The sequence below is a fragment of the Loa loa genome, assembly GCF_000183805.2.
Source record: "Loa loa unplaced genomic scaffold supercont3.80, whole genome shotgun sequence".
Lineage (NCBI taxonomy): Eukaryota > Metazoa > Nematoda > Chromadorea > Rhabditida > Onchocercidae > Loa > Loa loa.
In genome coordinates, this window is record NW_018108260.1 from 174,425 (window position 1) to 189,254 (window position 14,830).

General features: G+C 30.0%; 3 protein-coding genes across 3 annotated transcripts; 1 reads left to right on the top strand and 2 right to left on the bottom strand.

The window, feature by feature from the left end:
• Positions 1-1,282: 1,282 nt before the first annotated feature.
• LOAG_03133 (hypothetical protein) lies at positions 1,283-4,373 on the top strand (the record flags this gene model as incomplete). Its single annotated transcript, XM_020446221.1, has 8 exons — positions 1,283-1,396; positions 1,525-1,840; positions 2,236-2,459; positions 2,777-2,899; positions 3,156-3,280; positions 3,579-3,663; positions 3,806-3,987; positions 4,316-4,373. The coding sequence occupies 8 exons, from the start codon at positions 1,283-1,285 to the stop codon at positions 4,371-4,373; spliced, it is 1,227 nt and encodes a 408-aa protein (XP_020303408.1).
• A 3,008-nt stretch (positions 4,374-7,381) lies between these two features.
• Positions 7,382-8,488, bottom strand: LOAG_03134 (hypothetical protein; the record flags this gene model as incomplete). Its single annotated transcript, XM_020446222.1, has 3 exons — positions 7,382-7,544; positions 7,833-8,017; positions 8,414-8,488. 3 exons carry the CDS (start codon positions 8,486-8,488, stop codon positions 7,382-7,384), a joined length of 423 nt encoding a protein of 140 aa, XP_020303409.1.
• Positions 8,489-9,091: 603 nt separating this feature from the next.
• Positions 9,092-10,917, bottom strand: LOAG_03135 (hypothetical protein). The gene is made up of 5 exons (XM_003138672.2): positions 10,785-10,917; positions 10,564-10,666; positions 10,144-10,252; positions 9,656-9,823; positions 9,092-9,366 (listed from the first exon to the last, which is right to left on the bottom strand). The coding sequence occupies exons 1-5, from the start codon at positions 10,903-10,905 to the stop codon at positions 9,235-9,237; spliced, it is 633 nt and encodes a 210-aa protein (XP_003138720.1). The 5' UTR covers positions 10,906-10,917; the 3' UTR covers positions 9,092-9,234.
• Between the last annotated feature and the right edge of the window lie 3,913 nt (positions 10,918-14,830).

Consider the following 14,830-nt stretch of genomic DNA (forward strand, 5'->3'; position numbering starts at 1 on the left):
GGCTACTCAAGATGAGTCATAAGTTCGCCAGGTAAAACATGAGTCATAGGTTCACCAGGTAAAACATGACTTTAATTAACGAAAATTTGTTAGTTAGATAATTAATTAGTAAGTAGTTTTAAATAACCTTTGCATTACAAAACTGAAATGACCTTTGAAGCCGTATCTTCCATTGAGCAGATTACGTGTACTTCCTCTATTGAATAAATGCACCTTTGGCGGATTTAAATTGCGCCAAATCCTACTTTTATGAGTAAAAGGTTATTTCCATACTACAATTTAACCTTTCGATCGTCAAACATAATTTCATGTACTATGAAAATTTATGCTAATTTCTGAAACTCAACTGGCATCTTAAATTACTCAATCATATCACTGAAAGTTTTCAAATAACTTTCTTTTTTTAGAATTCTATAACAAAAAAATTTCGTGCAATTGGATCTCATTAACGAATTATTATTAATTTGGCATGACAAATCTTGAATGTCTAATCCAGTTTACAAGATATACAACATTAATTAACCTGCTTCTTAATTAGCAAAATCCTAATTAAAATAACTCTTATATACCATCCATATCATACATGAAGCATTCCTCTGATATTTATCCGTTGGTTTTATTTCCTTGTTATAATAAAGTGAGTAATTATTCGGTTGGTTGTCTAAACTGTACTAGTTATTAAGTAATTAAATAATTAAATGCATTATATTATTCATCACAAAACACCAACCTTTCGTCACATTCGCTCTTAAAAAAATGTGACGGAAGTTTTAATCCTAAATTTCACATTTCCACTGAGATTTTAATTAGATCTTTGTCGTATTTTAATGTTGTCAAAAGCAATTTCTTATCTTTTTTCATCCGTTTTTCTTCCTTCTCTTCGAAAGAATTTTACAACTTAAAATCCCACCGATTTTATCACAATTTTTGTTTATTTCTCAACTTCGAATTAAATTACATAAAATTTTGCGTCAATTTTGGTGAAACTTTTATTAATGGAAATAAAGTATGAGGATTAAATGGTTAGTAAAAAGGGAATGGTCAAATAGATAATTGGTCATTTTGAATCATTCATGACAAAATAAATTTGGATAGGTCTGAATAATTCAGTGTTTCAATAATCAATTTCATGAATGAATATATGAGGAAAATTACTTTTGAATAGATATAACTAGCAGTTGGAAATTATTTATGAAATAAATTTCATTTAAAATTTTACACGAAAGATATTAGTTAAGCAATAAACTTACATTTCATTATAATTTGCAAAATTGTAGATCATATGGAAGAAACAGACAAATCATCTTCAGCATCATCCCGCTCAATTCCCGCATATCATCGAGGAAATGGTGCATTACGTGGTGGTGGTATACAGAAAGTATACCGTTCTGGACCGGTCAGTCTTGAATTTCTTTGATCAATTCAACAAATCCTTTTTTTTTTAAAAAAAAATCTTGCATAGTTTCAGTTTTCCTGATGACATAAAACGATACTTTAGAATTCCAACATAGAATATACTTCCAGACATTCAAAGCATATAAACGGAAACTGGATCATCGATTGGGATACTGTATTATCGGTTGCTTGATCACAATCGCCCTTGCATTGACCATTTTTGGTTTATTTCACGAAATGGCACATGAGGAATTAACGCAATATATAGAATCAACACGTGAATTGATCGTGAATTCCATACCTTCAACAATGTCACAAAGTATTATCACTTCTGATTCCGATTTATCAGAAATCACTTCAACCAGCGATGAGGAAATGCTACTTAATGATGATGATGATGATGATGATGATGATGATGATGATGATGATGATGATTGGTTAGATGGTAAGTTTATCGAAACTTTCAAATATTTGAAAAGATTTCAAAATTCCACGAAAGATGACTGCAAATTATCTTCAATTGCTACAAAAAAATCTCTCTATTCTACTTTTTCCTCAATTTTTAATCATACCATTCAAGTACGTTAGCAATTTCAACACTTTCATTTAATCTGAAATGAATTATTTAGAGATATTTTAGTATTACTGTAAGCCTTAGATAGGAATTAGACCAATGATATTTCTCTCTATGGGAATATATTGAAGTGACCGATGAAAAAGTATTGGAGGAAGTGAACAGATTAACTAATAAAGCGATAATGGAATTACTGTTTAATTTAACTGATATTCCACTATTCCTATTAATTTTTTAATCAAATTAATAAAATTTTCTTTTTTTAGAAAATATATTTGATAATTTAACTGTATTGCCGTTAGAAATGATACTGGGCATGCCGAATTCAGGGGAACACAATGATATGCTACAGAATGATAATGCACCGGATGAGAAGATACTAAGCATTCCGTATCATGAACCGGATACTTGCTTTGGATCCGAAGATGTTGATAAGAATAAATGTCTAGTAGTTGCCGAACTTGATGAATATCACAACATATTACTCAGAGTATGTCATATATCTATTAATTTTCATGATTTCGGAAAATTTTCATTTAACCTTATTTCATTAGAAATGACCGATTTGACCTGAATAACCGATCATTTCTATTTTTCCAAACAGCTTAAGGATACAACAAAAACAATTCCATTACTTTCTAAAAGCTTTTCGAATATTAATTTGCGAAATAGACTCCACAAATCAATGATTGATGATTACGATATTAATCAATATCCATAGTATGTTGATTATATAATTAAATCAATAATCTATCTTCTTGAAGGATGGTTCATTTAAGTCTTCCCAATTAATAAAATTATTTTCAGTCACATATAGCTTTGTGGAATTTGGTTACTGTAAATATTATTGTTGTAATATTCCTTTCACCATTTACATACATGTTTAATTTCGAAATTGTCAAAAATGAGTACTACAAATTATTTTATCGTGTGAGTGAACTTTCATTACTTTGTTTACTTAATTATTAATCATCTATCAATCGTCAGAATTTGTTCTATAAAACAAAATTTGACATTTAATGATGACATGCAATGACAAAAAGAGCGTAAATTTGAATTGAAAATAATTTAAGTATAATTGAAACTGTTAAATGGAATTAAATTATTTATTACATTTGAGTTCGAGCAATTGTTGATAAATTTAAATTTCAGATTTTTCTCGTCCATAAAGCTTTATACATTTCAGGTTGTTCTATTCTTGGTACTTTTCTTTATGGCTGCACAGTTAATTGTGCTAATTAATCCATTGCTGTGCAGTTCATTCATGTATCCTACTATCGTGGACAAACTTTTCATTGAAAAACTTCCACGGTTGGTGCTGCTTTTGATGAAGTTATGAAAAAAAAATGATAGCGTAGCAGTTTAAGGCATCACTGCTCGAAAAATTGTCCCAATATTTTCAAGATTGACTAAACAATAAAATCAGGAGTTTCTTAAAATGTCAACTTCCAATAAATTTCTATTTACATATTTGACATTAATCGTCGGTTCAAATGAATGGACAAACATATTAATTCTTTCCCTTATCAATGAGGGAAAAAAAAGAAATTCAATTTGAATTAAATTTTAAACGGTTCTCGAATTACTCATTTAATTTTTATGGATTTAGAGAGAAGGAACTAACTAATCAAGTGGAGTATCGATTTGCTTGTCAATTTGATTATATCATCCAGCTGGTAGAACTTAATTTACAGGTAATTGACTCATTTACTTTAACACTAGAGAATTAATCAATCGATATTGTCATATTTAACTATTATATCAAATTTGTTTTGCTTTCTTCAAAATTCCTTTAAAAGAAAAAAAAAAGAATTTTATACGAACTATTTTATTCAGAAACCGTGCATTCCTCGGATTAAAAATGTCTTATTATTGCCATATGCAGTGATACTGTTAATCATTGTTGATTTGTTACCATTTCTATTCATATTTTTCACCTATGCTTGGGATAAATGGCTTAAAGATTCGTCACTTTGCAGTATCGCCAGGAGTCGTATCGAATTAAATAATCAACGGAGGTAATCTCTTCTAAATGCTATTATATATCACCATTATCCTATCCTAGGTCAATGTTTGCTTTTTATGCGTAATTTTTGGCCATTACTTGCTGAAGGAAAGGTAGAGTTAGACTTTTAGGGATAGCAGCAGAATTTAGGATTATTTGACCTTTCTATCTTATTTATATTACAATTTTGGATTCAACCTTTAGACTTATTGAGATAACTGTTTTGCTTATTTAATGCTTAAACTATAAGTTTAACTTTTGTCTGGTTTTATTATTTAAAAAAATTTAAGAGCCTTGAAAATTGATTTTTCAATTCACAATATTTTGCCAAGTTTTTTTAGGCCGCAATCACGCGAGGATATTTTGAAGAAAACAATGGAAGAACCATATTATTTGTAATATTTTAATCGATGAATTTCTATGTTCTGTGCAAACTTTTGAAGGCATTAGAAAAAGTTCACAAAAATTATTTAAATTTTCCTAATGCTTTCAAAATTTTTCGTTTTCTTAACTTTATTTCGTGTTTTTGAAGATATGTTTGGGGACATCACTGATATTTATTTATATTTCTCATTATGTTTTAAATTGCAAATTATTAAATCGTCACTTTCGAACTTTGCACCATTCAATGAATTTTCTGCACTTGGTCGCTTGCTCGATCATTGATGTTAATTGTTGTTGAGTATTCATTAGCATTTAAAATCTGACGACGACCATTTTTCTTTGTCATCAACCAAAAATAGAACTTCGTAGTTTTAAGTCATTAAAGGTTTTCATTTATTCAAGCAACTGAACTTAATTACTTCTGAGAACAATTTGAATCAAACGTATCGGTTGTAATGCTAATAGCATATATTACAAGTATTTATTTCAAGAAATGATTAGCTCGTCTAAAATGAGAAAAAAAAACTTTAAAAAATCTCTCGAAGAGAATATTTTGAATGGATCATTTACAAATTAAAGGAAAAAATGAAGTGGAACTGTTTGGGTTCGATTCTTTCATATTTTGTTTTAATATATACGAAAGGACGAAATGTTATTCCATTAATAATTGGGTAAAAGTACTTATTCTTCTTTCTAAAATTATATTTTCATCATTTCGGTTTCTTTTCCGTTTTCTTTCAAGCTTTCAATAACCGGTTCTTGCAATAAAGCACAATTTCTACTTTCCATCATTTCTGTACCCAAAACATTCCTTTCAATCTTCAAATTCCATTGGCCATATTACCTTCTTACAATGTCACTGGAATATTATTAGCTAAAGTTTTTCCAATAAAAAGCCTAGTGGTTGACAAATACTAATTTGGCAGCAATTATTTCAATCTCTCAAATTGTACCATATATGATTGATTACGCTCCGTACATCCAATATCATTCTGGAATACCTTTCCCATAAATAAGGAAATTGTTAGTAATAAAGTCTCTACTGATAAATTGTTATCATTTATTTTGAAATGTCCATTAGTTCAAAGAAACCTATAACCTATTTTTCATCTGTTCTTCTATCAACTTCATTCCCTTTTCCCATAAATAAAGCTTTTTTATCCATGTTATTCTCTTCATTTATGTTATCTTGTATCACCTTTCGTCTTATCAGTCACTTCTTGATAGGTAGTATAATGGCAAAGATAATCAATCTTTTCTTGATTTGATCAGGTAAATCGCTGAAAACATTATTTGCGTTAATTTTCTATTCAAATTGTTCTATAATTTTAAACCTGTAATACATGAATCTTTTAAATTTTTAAATAGGATCAAATGTATTCAATCAATATTTACTATAATGTGTGATCACTTGATGTCCTTATTATCCGGAATTTTAAGATTTCTAATAATGTTTCAGTATAAATTTAATTCATTTAGATTGTTGCTTCATTGAAACAATAAAATATAGAAACTTGCAATACCAGGTCAGAGGTCAAAAGACTTTGGAGCTCAATGTGTAACTTTTGACAATTGTTTTCAATATTTTTACTACAAAAAATATGTATCATTCCGAAACAGCTGTTGTTGTTTCAATTTTCAAATCTTTTTTGACATTCTTCAAATTTAAATCGTCCAAAAGTGCGAAAACTAACGAGCATTTCCTTTTCAATTTTTTTGATGACTTATAGATCGAGTAGTAATTAAATATTAATTAATTAAGTTTAAGCGTGAAACTCTTGTGCCAGTATGCGCTTTTGCGCAATTCTCTTTCTCTTTTTACACTTTTATTTCATCTGATTCCCGGTATTACTCGAAAGGTTAGCAATGATTGAGGAGGGAATGGAAGTACCGATGAAATAATGAAGGTTATTTTCCTCAAGAGCCATCCCAAACCAAGAAAAAGATGTTTTGACAAATAAAAATGAAATTTGATAACATATCTGAGGGAAAATTTTTAAAACTAAGACTAACAGTTCTGAAAATCTTGAAATTTAAAATAACTCTGATATAAACATTATGATTTAATTGTAAAATTATTACTACAGAATAGCAAAATAGCATATATTTTTGATAGGTTTGATTTGAATTCAACAATCAAATAGCAGTGATAACAGTCTAGTGGAGTGGGAAAATAAATAATTTCAGGAGCTTCAAATGATTCAAACAAAACATTGCCGCGTATTTGACAACTGAAAGTGTCCCTAAATACCTTTCAGGAATAAATGTGGGTGACATGCTATTTGCAATTGTTGTGTACTACTAACTGCACTTAACACTGAATCGAATAGATTGGCGGTAAAAGCAATGCAGAGCGCACTGCAGTAACATTAAAATCAGGTTGATTTTTTTTTTTGAAAACTTGAAAAGAGGCGATAAAAGCCAATTAGAACAGCTTTTCGGTCCACCATATTCATGTTTGAAATAAAATGTTGTTTCCATCTAATACAATGCATCATATATAGAAACCTTCGACAGTACTAGTCTCGAGTGCTGAAAGTTTTGTTCAACTCTCGAATAGCTTAGATATCATTGCATCAGCAATCCCCCGAGGAACACCAGATTGATAATTACGAAAGAAATTGATTATACGCTGATTCAAACTTGCCGAATTACCTCAAAAAAGAGTCCGTATTTTTCGGAAAGATAACTGATTTTTTTTTAAATCACAGTATAATTGAGAAGTTTTGAATGCCAAAGTTGAAATAAAGACTGAAATTTGAGCCATACTAAAACTTGAAGAAATTTGAACCTTAGAGAAGCAGTAAACTTGTTAAATTGTAGACTCTAAAAAAGAAATTCGAACAAACAAAATTAAATTAAGTCTTGCCTTCAAATTTCCATATCATTGTTCACTGATAAAAACCTTTTTAGTCCAAATAATTTTATCACTACTCCCTATTTATCACTATATATTGCATATAATTTCATTATGTTGCCAGGTTTGGAAAATTTTGGAATTCAGCGTGAAAGTGAAAATGTCATCAAGACTTCTTGGGAAAAGCCTTCGTGTGTTGTCCATAAGCGATTAGCAAATGATCGCTTTTTCGATGAATTTCGGCACGAGTATGAGCCAATTTGGTGTTACTGGACAATAAAACACCATTTATAACGATCGTGTCACCAAGTTTGGCACAATTTGGATACCTATGTCAGTATGCGGTTATTAATTATACATAACGGAAAGAGATTGAAAGGAAAGGGACGAACTAATTAATATCCTTGTTTCTGTTCTCTTCCAATAATAATGGAAAATGGCATTTGCAAATTTGAAATATCATAAATGGCAAGATAAATCGGATATTTTTATAACTTAATTTAATAATTTACTTCAAAATCCACTAAATAGATACCACTTCAAAAGCAAATAACGTCAGTTATACTTTGAACATTTTTAATTTTCAAATTTATTATTGAGAAATTAATTAAACTAACGACATGTTCAAATTGATCGAAACGCCCGCGTCACCGATGTTAGTGGTCAGTATTGCAATTGATGTAACTATATCGACGAGTGTAGCTAAACAACCCTCATGTAACTGTCCTGATGAGTTCAAGTGCGCATTGGTTACATCCATTTCAACTTTTGCAGTTCCCTCATTTACCGATATTACGCGACACTGAATTGAAATTTACTTATTTACTTCGTCACTTACTTGCTTAATTAATTACATTTAATGTGGCTAACTGGTAACAACGAGACTAGTTTGAATCTTAAATAAAATTCTAGAAAAAAAACTTAGAATTAGACAGCTCGTAGATTGAAGGGTAGAAATGCTTAAAGTGGCAAACCTGTTCAAAACATTTAAAAAAAAACTTGAAAAATCGTAAAAATAAATGTGGAAATTTTACTTTAAATCAATTCTTACAATTTTGAATTCGAAATCCAGAAATGACAAAAATAAATGAGATTTATTTCCCTCGAAAAAATCATTCCTTTAATAATTTCATTCCAATAAAATATTTAATATTTCTAGACAAAATAATTTAATGACAACCATCAATTTGTAACTTACAGTGCGAACAAATTCAGAAAACTTGTCGAGTGATTTTATAGCTTTTGTCGTCAATTGAAAATATTTGTTAGCCATTCCGATAATTTAATTAATATCTATAAAAAATAAAAACTATGGAAATTCGGAAATTAGATGAGAGAAGGCGATGAAGCAAACTGAATAGAAAAATTCGGTGATCCCAATCTAAGCAATCAGAAAGCATGAGAGTGCCTTCTTGAAATCAACTCTTTCTATTTTCCTAACTTTCAATACGGTATTAATTTTGTTAGCAATTAAAAGGAATGCATTTAAGGATTTGTTCACATTTATTGCAACGATTTTTTCAGGTAAAGTTCTATGATTATCTTTGTTCTCATCAAAATTTCAATATAATCACTGCAAACTGAAGCAAGCAAAGTCTCGAAACAGTACTACTGTACGATTTCAACAAGTTACTTTGCTAGCAATAATCAATTTTTCACAAATGAATTGATTTCAGAAGATTTATTTTGCAATCAAAGTTGAGGATAAAAGATTTCCTGGCCATTTTAACACTGAAATGATTAAGTTTTTCAAAACTTTTTAGAAAATCTTACACTGCCAATCTTTTTCTTTTATTTGAAAGTACAACAACACGATATCTATCTGATTGATAATGCATAATGAGCAAAAATCATTGAATGACAAAACCAAAAATCCAGAAAAAAAAACTTCAGTAATACCTCAAATAACACAAACAATTGAGGGGAATTCATTCAATTCATCATATACTTAATAGCTTTAATATGTTTAATTGTAAAATTTTAAAAGTTTGCGATCAAATTATAATAGCAAAGTTCAGTTCATATGAAAACTGCTTTATTTGCAAGGAACTGCTGTCGACGTTCGCTTTTCTCGGCTTGTTGTAATTTCTTTTCTTCTTGCTCAGCTCGAATTTCTTCCTCAAATCTGCTCAGTTTTGTTTGTTCTTCGATCTTAAAAAATTAAAAGAAATAAAAGATTTCAAACAAAGTGCAGAACTGTTTAAAAACAGATATATATATATATATATATATGTTGAACAAATTATCATACTTGTTATAATATACTTATCTGAGTAACATAGCTATAAACAAATTATTAATCAAAGTGAAATCTATGAGGTCCTGTAGACAATCTAAACTTCTTTGAATGGATAATCAAAAAAAAAGAATGTAAAAATAATTTAAGTGTCAAAGTTTGAAGTTATTAAATTTTCAAAAAAAAGGAAGAAGAAATAGAAACTTTAGCTTCGAAGAAATCAGCAGCAGCATGTACTCCTTCCTTGACAACATCCACCGATGCAGCTAATGCATTGAAAACTTTTGCGCACGACAGTTGACCGGTTGATGCATAACGAAATATAAGCATGAACTCACGTGGGCTTACTTTACCATCCTGATCTTCATCCACCTGAAATGTTTAAGACTTTTGAAGACAGATCTACCTGAAAGCAGGTGTTGTTATCGTGATAAACTCAATGAAAAATCTCATGAACAACAGATTTTGGATGCCAGAAAAACTATTTATGTGTAATGATTTCATGTTTGATTCATTCATGATCAACAATGGATCAATCAGAATCAATCAGTTAATCAGCAGGGCCTATTTTAAAGTACTGTTATTTCCAGAAAAGACTTTCATGTGAACCTTTCTAATACTATTTGCTTTGATCCACCAACTTAATAGAGATTTTAAAATTTGGTTTCTTCTTTTAAGCATACAAAAATCACCAATTTAAGCATGTTTTTTAGCGCGATATGTGTTTGCGCTTCACCCAATTTCTCCATCATCCGTTTCAGTTCATTAAAATCGATGTAATTATCGTGATCTACATCATACCTGTAATTTCAGATGCAACAGTTTACACTCTTCCAACAAATGTCACCTAAAATTACTGGCGAAAAAATGCCAACTATAGGCAGCATTTGTAATAGGGATGATATAACTAATATTAATTATTGGACGAAGAAGAAAAGATTTTAGCTGAAAATGATTTGAAGGACAAAAGGTTTGCTTTTTTCTTTTTTTTATTCAACATATGCATTTGACGTACATAAAATTTCCAAATAACTCATAAATCTTGATATTTGAAGTTTTAAACTTCGAACTCGAAATCCTAAACTAAATTGTGAAATGCTGTTGAAACCAACTTCTTAAATGTTTCCATGAAATATTTGATTTGTTTTCGTGTAAACTCGTGAAATTCGGAATAGACAGAAAGCTTAGGAGGTTTTGCTTGCTCCACTGGTTCACCTGTAACCAATTGTAAACTAATTATCATAAGACAGTCGTTCGACTCATTAATTAATTAATTAAAATAAACCAGAAGAACTAAAGATATAAGGATAAGGCAGAAAATAAAAAAGATAACCTTCAGCGATCATATTCCTTCGAGCCAATTTGGCAGCCAACTCATCACCATCATTACTGGCAGATGACTGAGAATTTGTGGAGCAAGTTGGCGAACTTAGTGCCTTTAGTGCCTGATTCATATCTGTCTTCAAAATATATTTTTATCAATTTGTTTCTATTAAATGTCTTATCAAATTAACACATTGATAGGATGATAACATTAGGGAGAATTGATAGTCAAAAAAATTAATGAATAAACACAGAATTCAAGAATGGTCAAGCTTATCATACTTATCATCCTTTCCCACTTGATAATACATTTCAAGACTTACTATTCATTATTTTGCATTAACTGCCATGCAAAAGAAAAGTGTGAATGTATTGGAATTGTTTGTTGAAAAACAAAAGACAGAAAAGATAATCGTAAATGATTCAAGAAGAAACATCTTTGCATGAATGATTCACACAAAGAACTACCATCTGTGCTTTTTCCCGCTCTTAGACTTTACAAATTTCAATAAATTATTTTTCATGCACCAATTCCTCGTCACATATCCAAATTAAAATTCAAAAAAGTAAATCGAATCTATTGAGAGAGTCAAATGGTAACCTTCAGAATGTACGATTGGAATGTTACTTCCATTGAAAACAACAAATTCAGATTTATAAAAATTGAATTTTACAACAGAATTCGAATTCGACAAGAGAAGAATTCATTGCTTTTGTTTGATTGTACATTTAAAAATATACTTATCCTCTTGAAATCTCACCCGTATAATTAGGCCTTTACAAGAAAAAAAAGTCTAACTCAATGATTTGATAATTCTAATAGGAATATTCGAGAGTGAAGTAATATCCATTATACTTAAGCCAAAGATTGGTTTTCAAAAGAGGTGGACGAAGAGTTAACAGCAAAATTAAATTGATTTTTCCTTCAAATGGGTAAGAGCTCACTACGAGTTACAATGTGAATGAGGATGAGTGGGATGAAAGTCGAATAAAATTATAGATATTAGCCATTCACCAATGGCTAATAGCATTGTAGTCAAGTGGGAAAGTGGTTATAGTAGCCAAAGATATTGAATCATCAAGAAGTGATAGTAACTAAAAATGAGAGAATGAAGGAAAGAAAAGTGCTGGTTGAAGTTATTAATTTCCTGATTTAATTATTTGAGCTAATTGAATATATTATCAGAAAGCGCAAATGACACGTGTTAAGCAGAACAATTACTCAGACTGGTGGCTAAAACGATTAGGAATGCGGCAAAATAGAGAGGGGATAGGTAGAATAAAACTTAATAATATCAATCAATAAAAAGGGACAATAATGGCGAGATGATATCTTCAAATGAAAATTTTTTGAAAACAAATCATTTGGGTTGACTCATCATTGTAACTGTTATAATCAGAAGGAAAGGATGTAAAAAATGTTAATTAATCACCTCGTCAACTTTTTCTGTTGCATATAAGCCGAACTAACGAGTACCCTTAAATTGAAGGAAACCCTTAAATTTTGATAAATTTTCAAATTAGGGAAAAATAAATGAAAAAAGTTATGTTATCATTGCTTAAAGCGAAGTCATAAAATTATGCAAATTTCAATTTCAATAAAATTTTCCCTTCTTTGACATTTTCGATATTTACTCAGGTTGTAGACAATTATATGGAATATGTGTAAACATTTTAGTTACGATATTTGCATAGCTCAACATTTCAATTTTAGATTTATTATTCGTATCTTAAGCCTAAAAGAGAATTCGGAAGATATTAAAGCAATTAGCTTCGTCTATTTCAACAATCAATCATTGCTCTTCTGATAGCACAGAGAGACTTATGAAGATAAGTTATAAACGTTGAACGGAATTCGATGGTTGTATTTGTGGATAGAAGTACAAGGTGTAGCAAGATGGATGATAAGCTGAATTTCAGGATGAACATCAGGAATGGCTACCGTGATCATCAGAAAATAGTCAAAGAATGCGGCGAATAGAGATAAAGGTTAAAGTTCAAGGCCCAATTGGAAAAAAATTTTCCTTCGAAAATTTTAATACATTTTCATAAAAATGAAAAATGATGAACTAAAAAAAAGCTTTTCTTGTTCAATTTTGAACAAAAGATCAAAGCAGTTGAATGAACAGTTCAAAACGAAGAACGAATCACCCGGACGCCGAACAATGACTTTTTTTTCTCCTGAAATGAGTGATGCAACAAATTTTTGAAGTAATCTTTTCTCATCCCATTTCTCTTCTTCATCACTTCATCAATTTATGCCCATACTACTTCATGATTTGCAAATTAATTACGTAAATGAATCGATTCTAAAGTACCACGCGGCACCTAACTGCTTATTGTTTAAAAATTAAATGCCGTGTTCAATTTAAGATTTGAATTTTTTTCGGAAATTTAAATCAGTTTAAAATTATCAAACCACTAAGAACATCAAAAATTTGATTTACTGTCCCCAGTTGAGACGCTAAGCATTAATATGCTAATATCATCCCAAAAGATTCTATCTCTTTCCCTGATACTCGAAGAGAAGATACCACAGATAGTGTATCGCTGTAAAAGTGAAACTTCTAATAGTTCAACATTTTCGATAGGAAGAAAGCAAGAACAAACGAAGTACTATGAAGTGGAGGTTTCAAAATTAATTAAAAATGTTCTTAAATGTCAGAAAAATTTTCACATCTACCATTACATGACCATTAAACCGATCAATAACTTTTAGTGACATATCAATTAAGTCCAGAATTTTTCATCCAATGAATTTTTTAACCAGCTTCAACTCTGTTAGTATAATTTGTTTCCCTTGTCAAGAAATCACTAAATGATCTTCATCATATGAATTGAATTTAATACTAAAGGTATATTAGTATCAAAATAATCATCCTTTCTCTTCACTGATACAAATAGATGAATAAGTGCCAATGATAAACGTAAACGCAAGACTTAGCAATTTATCTAAATTTGTAAACAAACTTGGTGTCGTGACAAATATAACTTGTCGTGAAAGATGGAAAAGCGAATAATTGACAATTTTATTTGCAAAATTCTGCTTCTCCCATTTTTATTAGCATTATTTAGGGGATTTTTGTGAATAGCAAAAGAAAGTCATAAGTTAGTTTTAATGAAAACGATGTAAACTTATTTGTTAGAAAGAAAAAAGTTTGCTTTAGTTTGTCGTTTTCCCAAGCATATTATAGAAATGATTGGAAAACAAATAAACGAATCATAAATTTATGTGAATACCCGATTGGATGCATTTGGTTTCTGATTCAGTCATCAATAAACAGCCGTTATTGATGATGATGATGATGATGATAATGATGATGATGATGATGATGATGGTGACCTAATTATAGCTGGTAAATGAATGTTGGAAATGTGTCTCATTTATGGTTAATTTAACTCGAACTGAATAAGACATCTTTTCAACGGAGTGAAACATAATGACAACTAATAAATTGAGAAAGAAGAAAAATTGATTTTGTAAATAAAAGCAAAATGAATAAACAAAGAAAAGTAAATTTTGGAAGGAAAGTAAAAAAAATAGTATTTTTAGGGAGAGAAAAAAGTTTTGAGTAATAGTGCAGGGACGGTAATGATCTTAACACTGGAAAGATAATACAGCGTATTCTTCTGGTATGTGAATTTACCTAGGGAAATATATTGATTAGATTAATGAAATTTATATCGAGATGAGAACTCGATAGATATCATTTATAGGTGTGACATACGACAACTAAGCATAGAGGTGTGAGGAAAGGAAACTGGCTTAATAGTGACCACTTTTATGATTATTAAATTTGGTTTGCGAGTAACCACCACTTTCATGACCATTGATTATAAAACTTTCTATGCCTTAGTCAAAACCTACTCGACGAATTAATAAGCAGTGAATCGAGGATATGAAAAAGATGTAAAACTGTATTAAAGGTGTTTATGAGAAAGTGAAAATACAATCGCTGGGAATGAAACAGCAGGAGTATAGCAACAACGACACATACACACACAGACACACACACACACACACACACACACACACACACACACACACACACCACA

Bases quoted from the DNA above. Each gene is read 5' to 3' on its own strand.
- LOAG_03135 (XM_003138672.2), bottom strand. From the start codon at position 10,905: ATGAATCAGGCACTAAAGGCACTAAGTTCGCCAACTTGCTCCACAAAT. The intron at 10,667-10,784 runs GTTATCTTTTTT...AATTGGTTACAG, and splicing joins AAGGAATATGATCGCTGAAG to GTGAACCAGTGGAGCAAGCA. The intron at 10,253-10,563 runs GTTGGTTTCAAC...CTGAAATTACAG, and splicing joins TTCATGGAAACATTTAAGAA to GTATGATGTAGATCACGATA.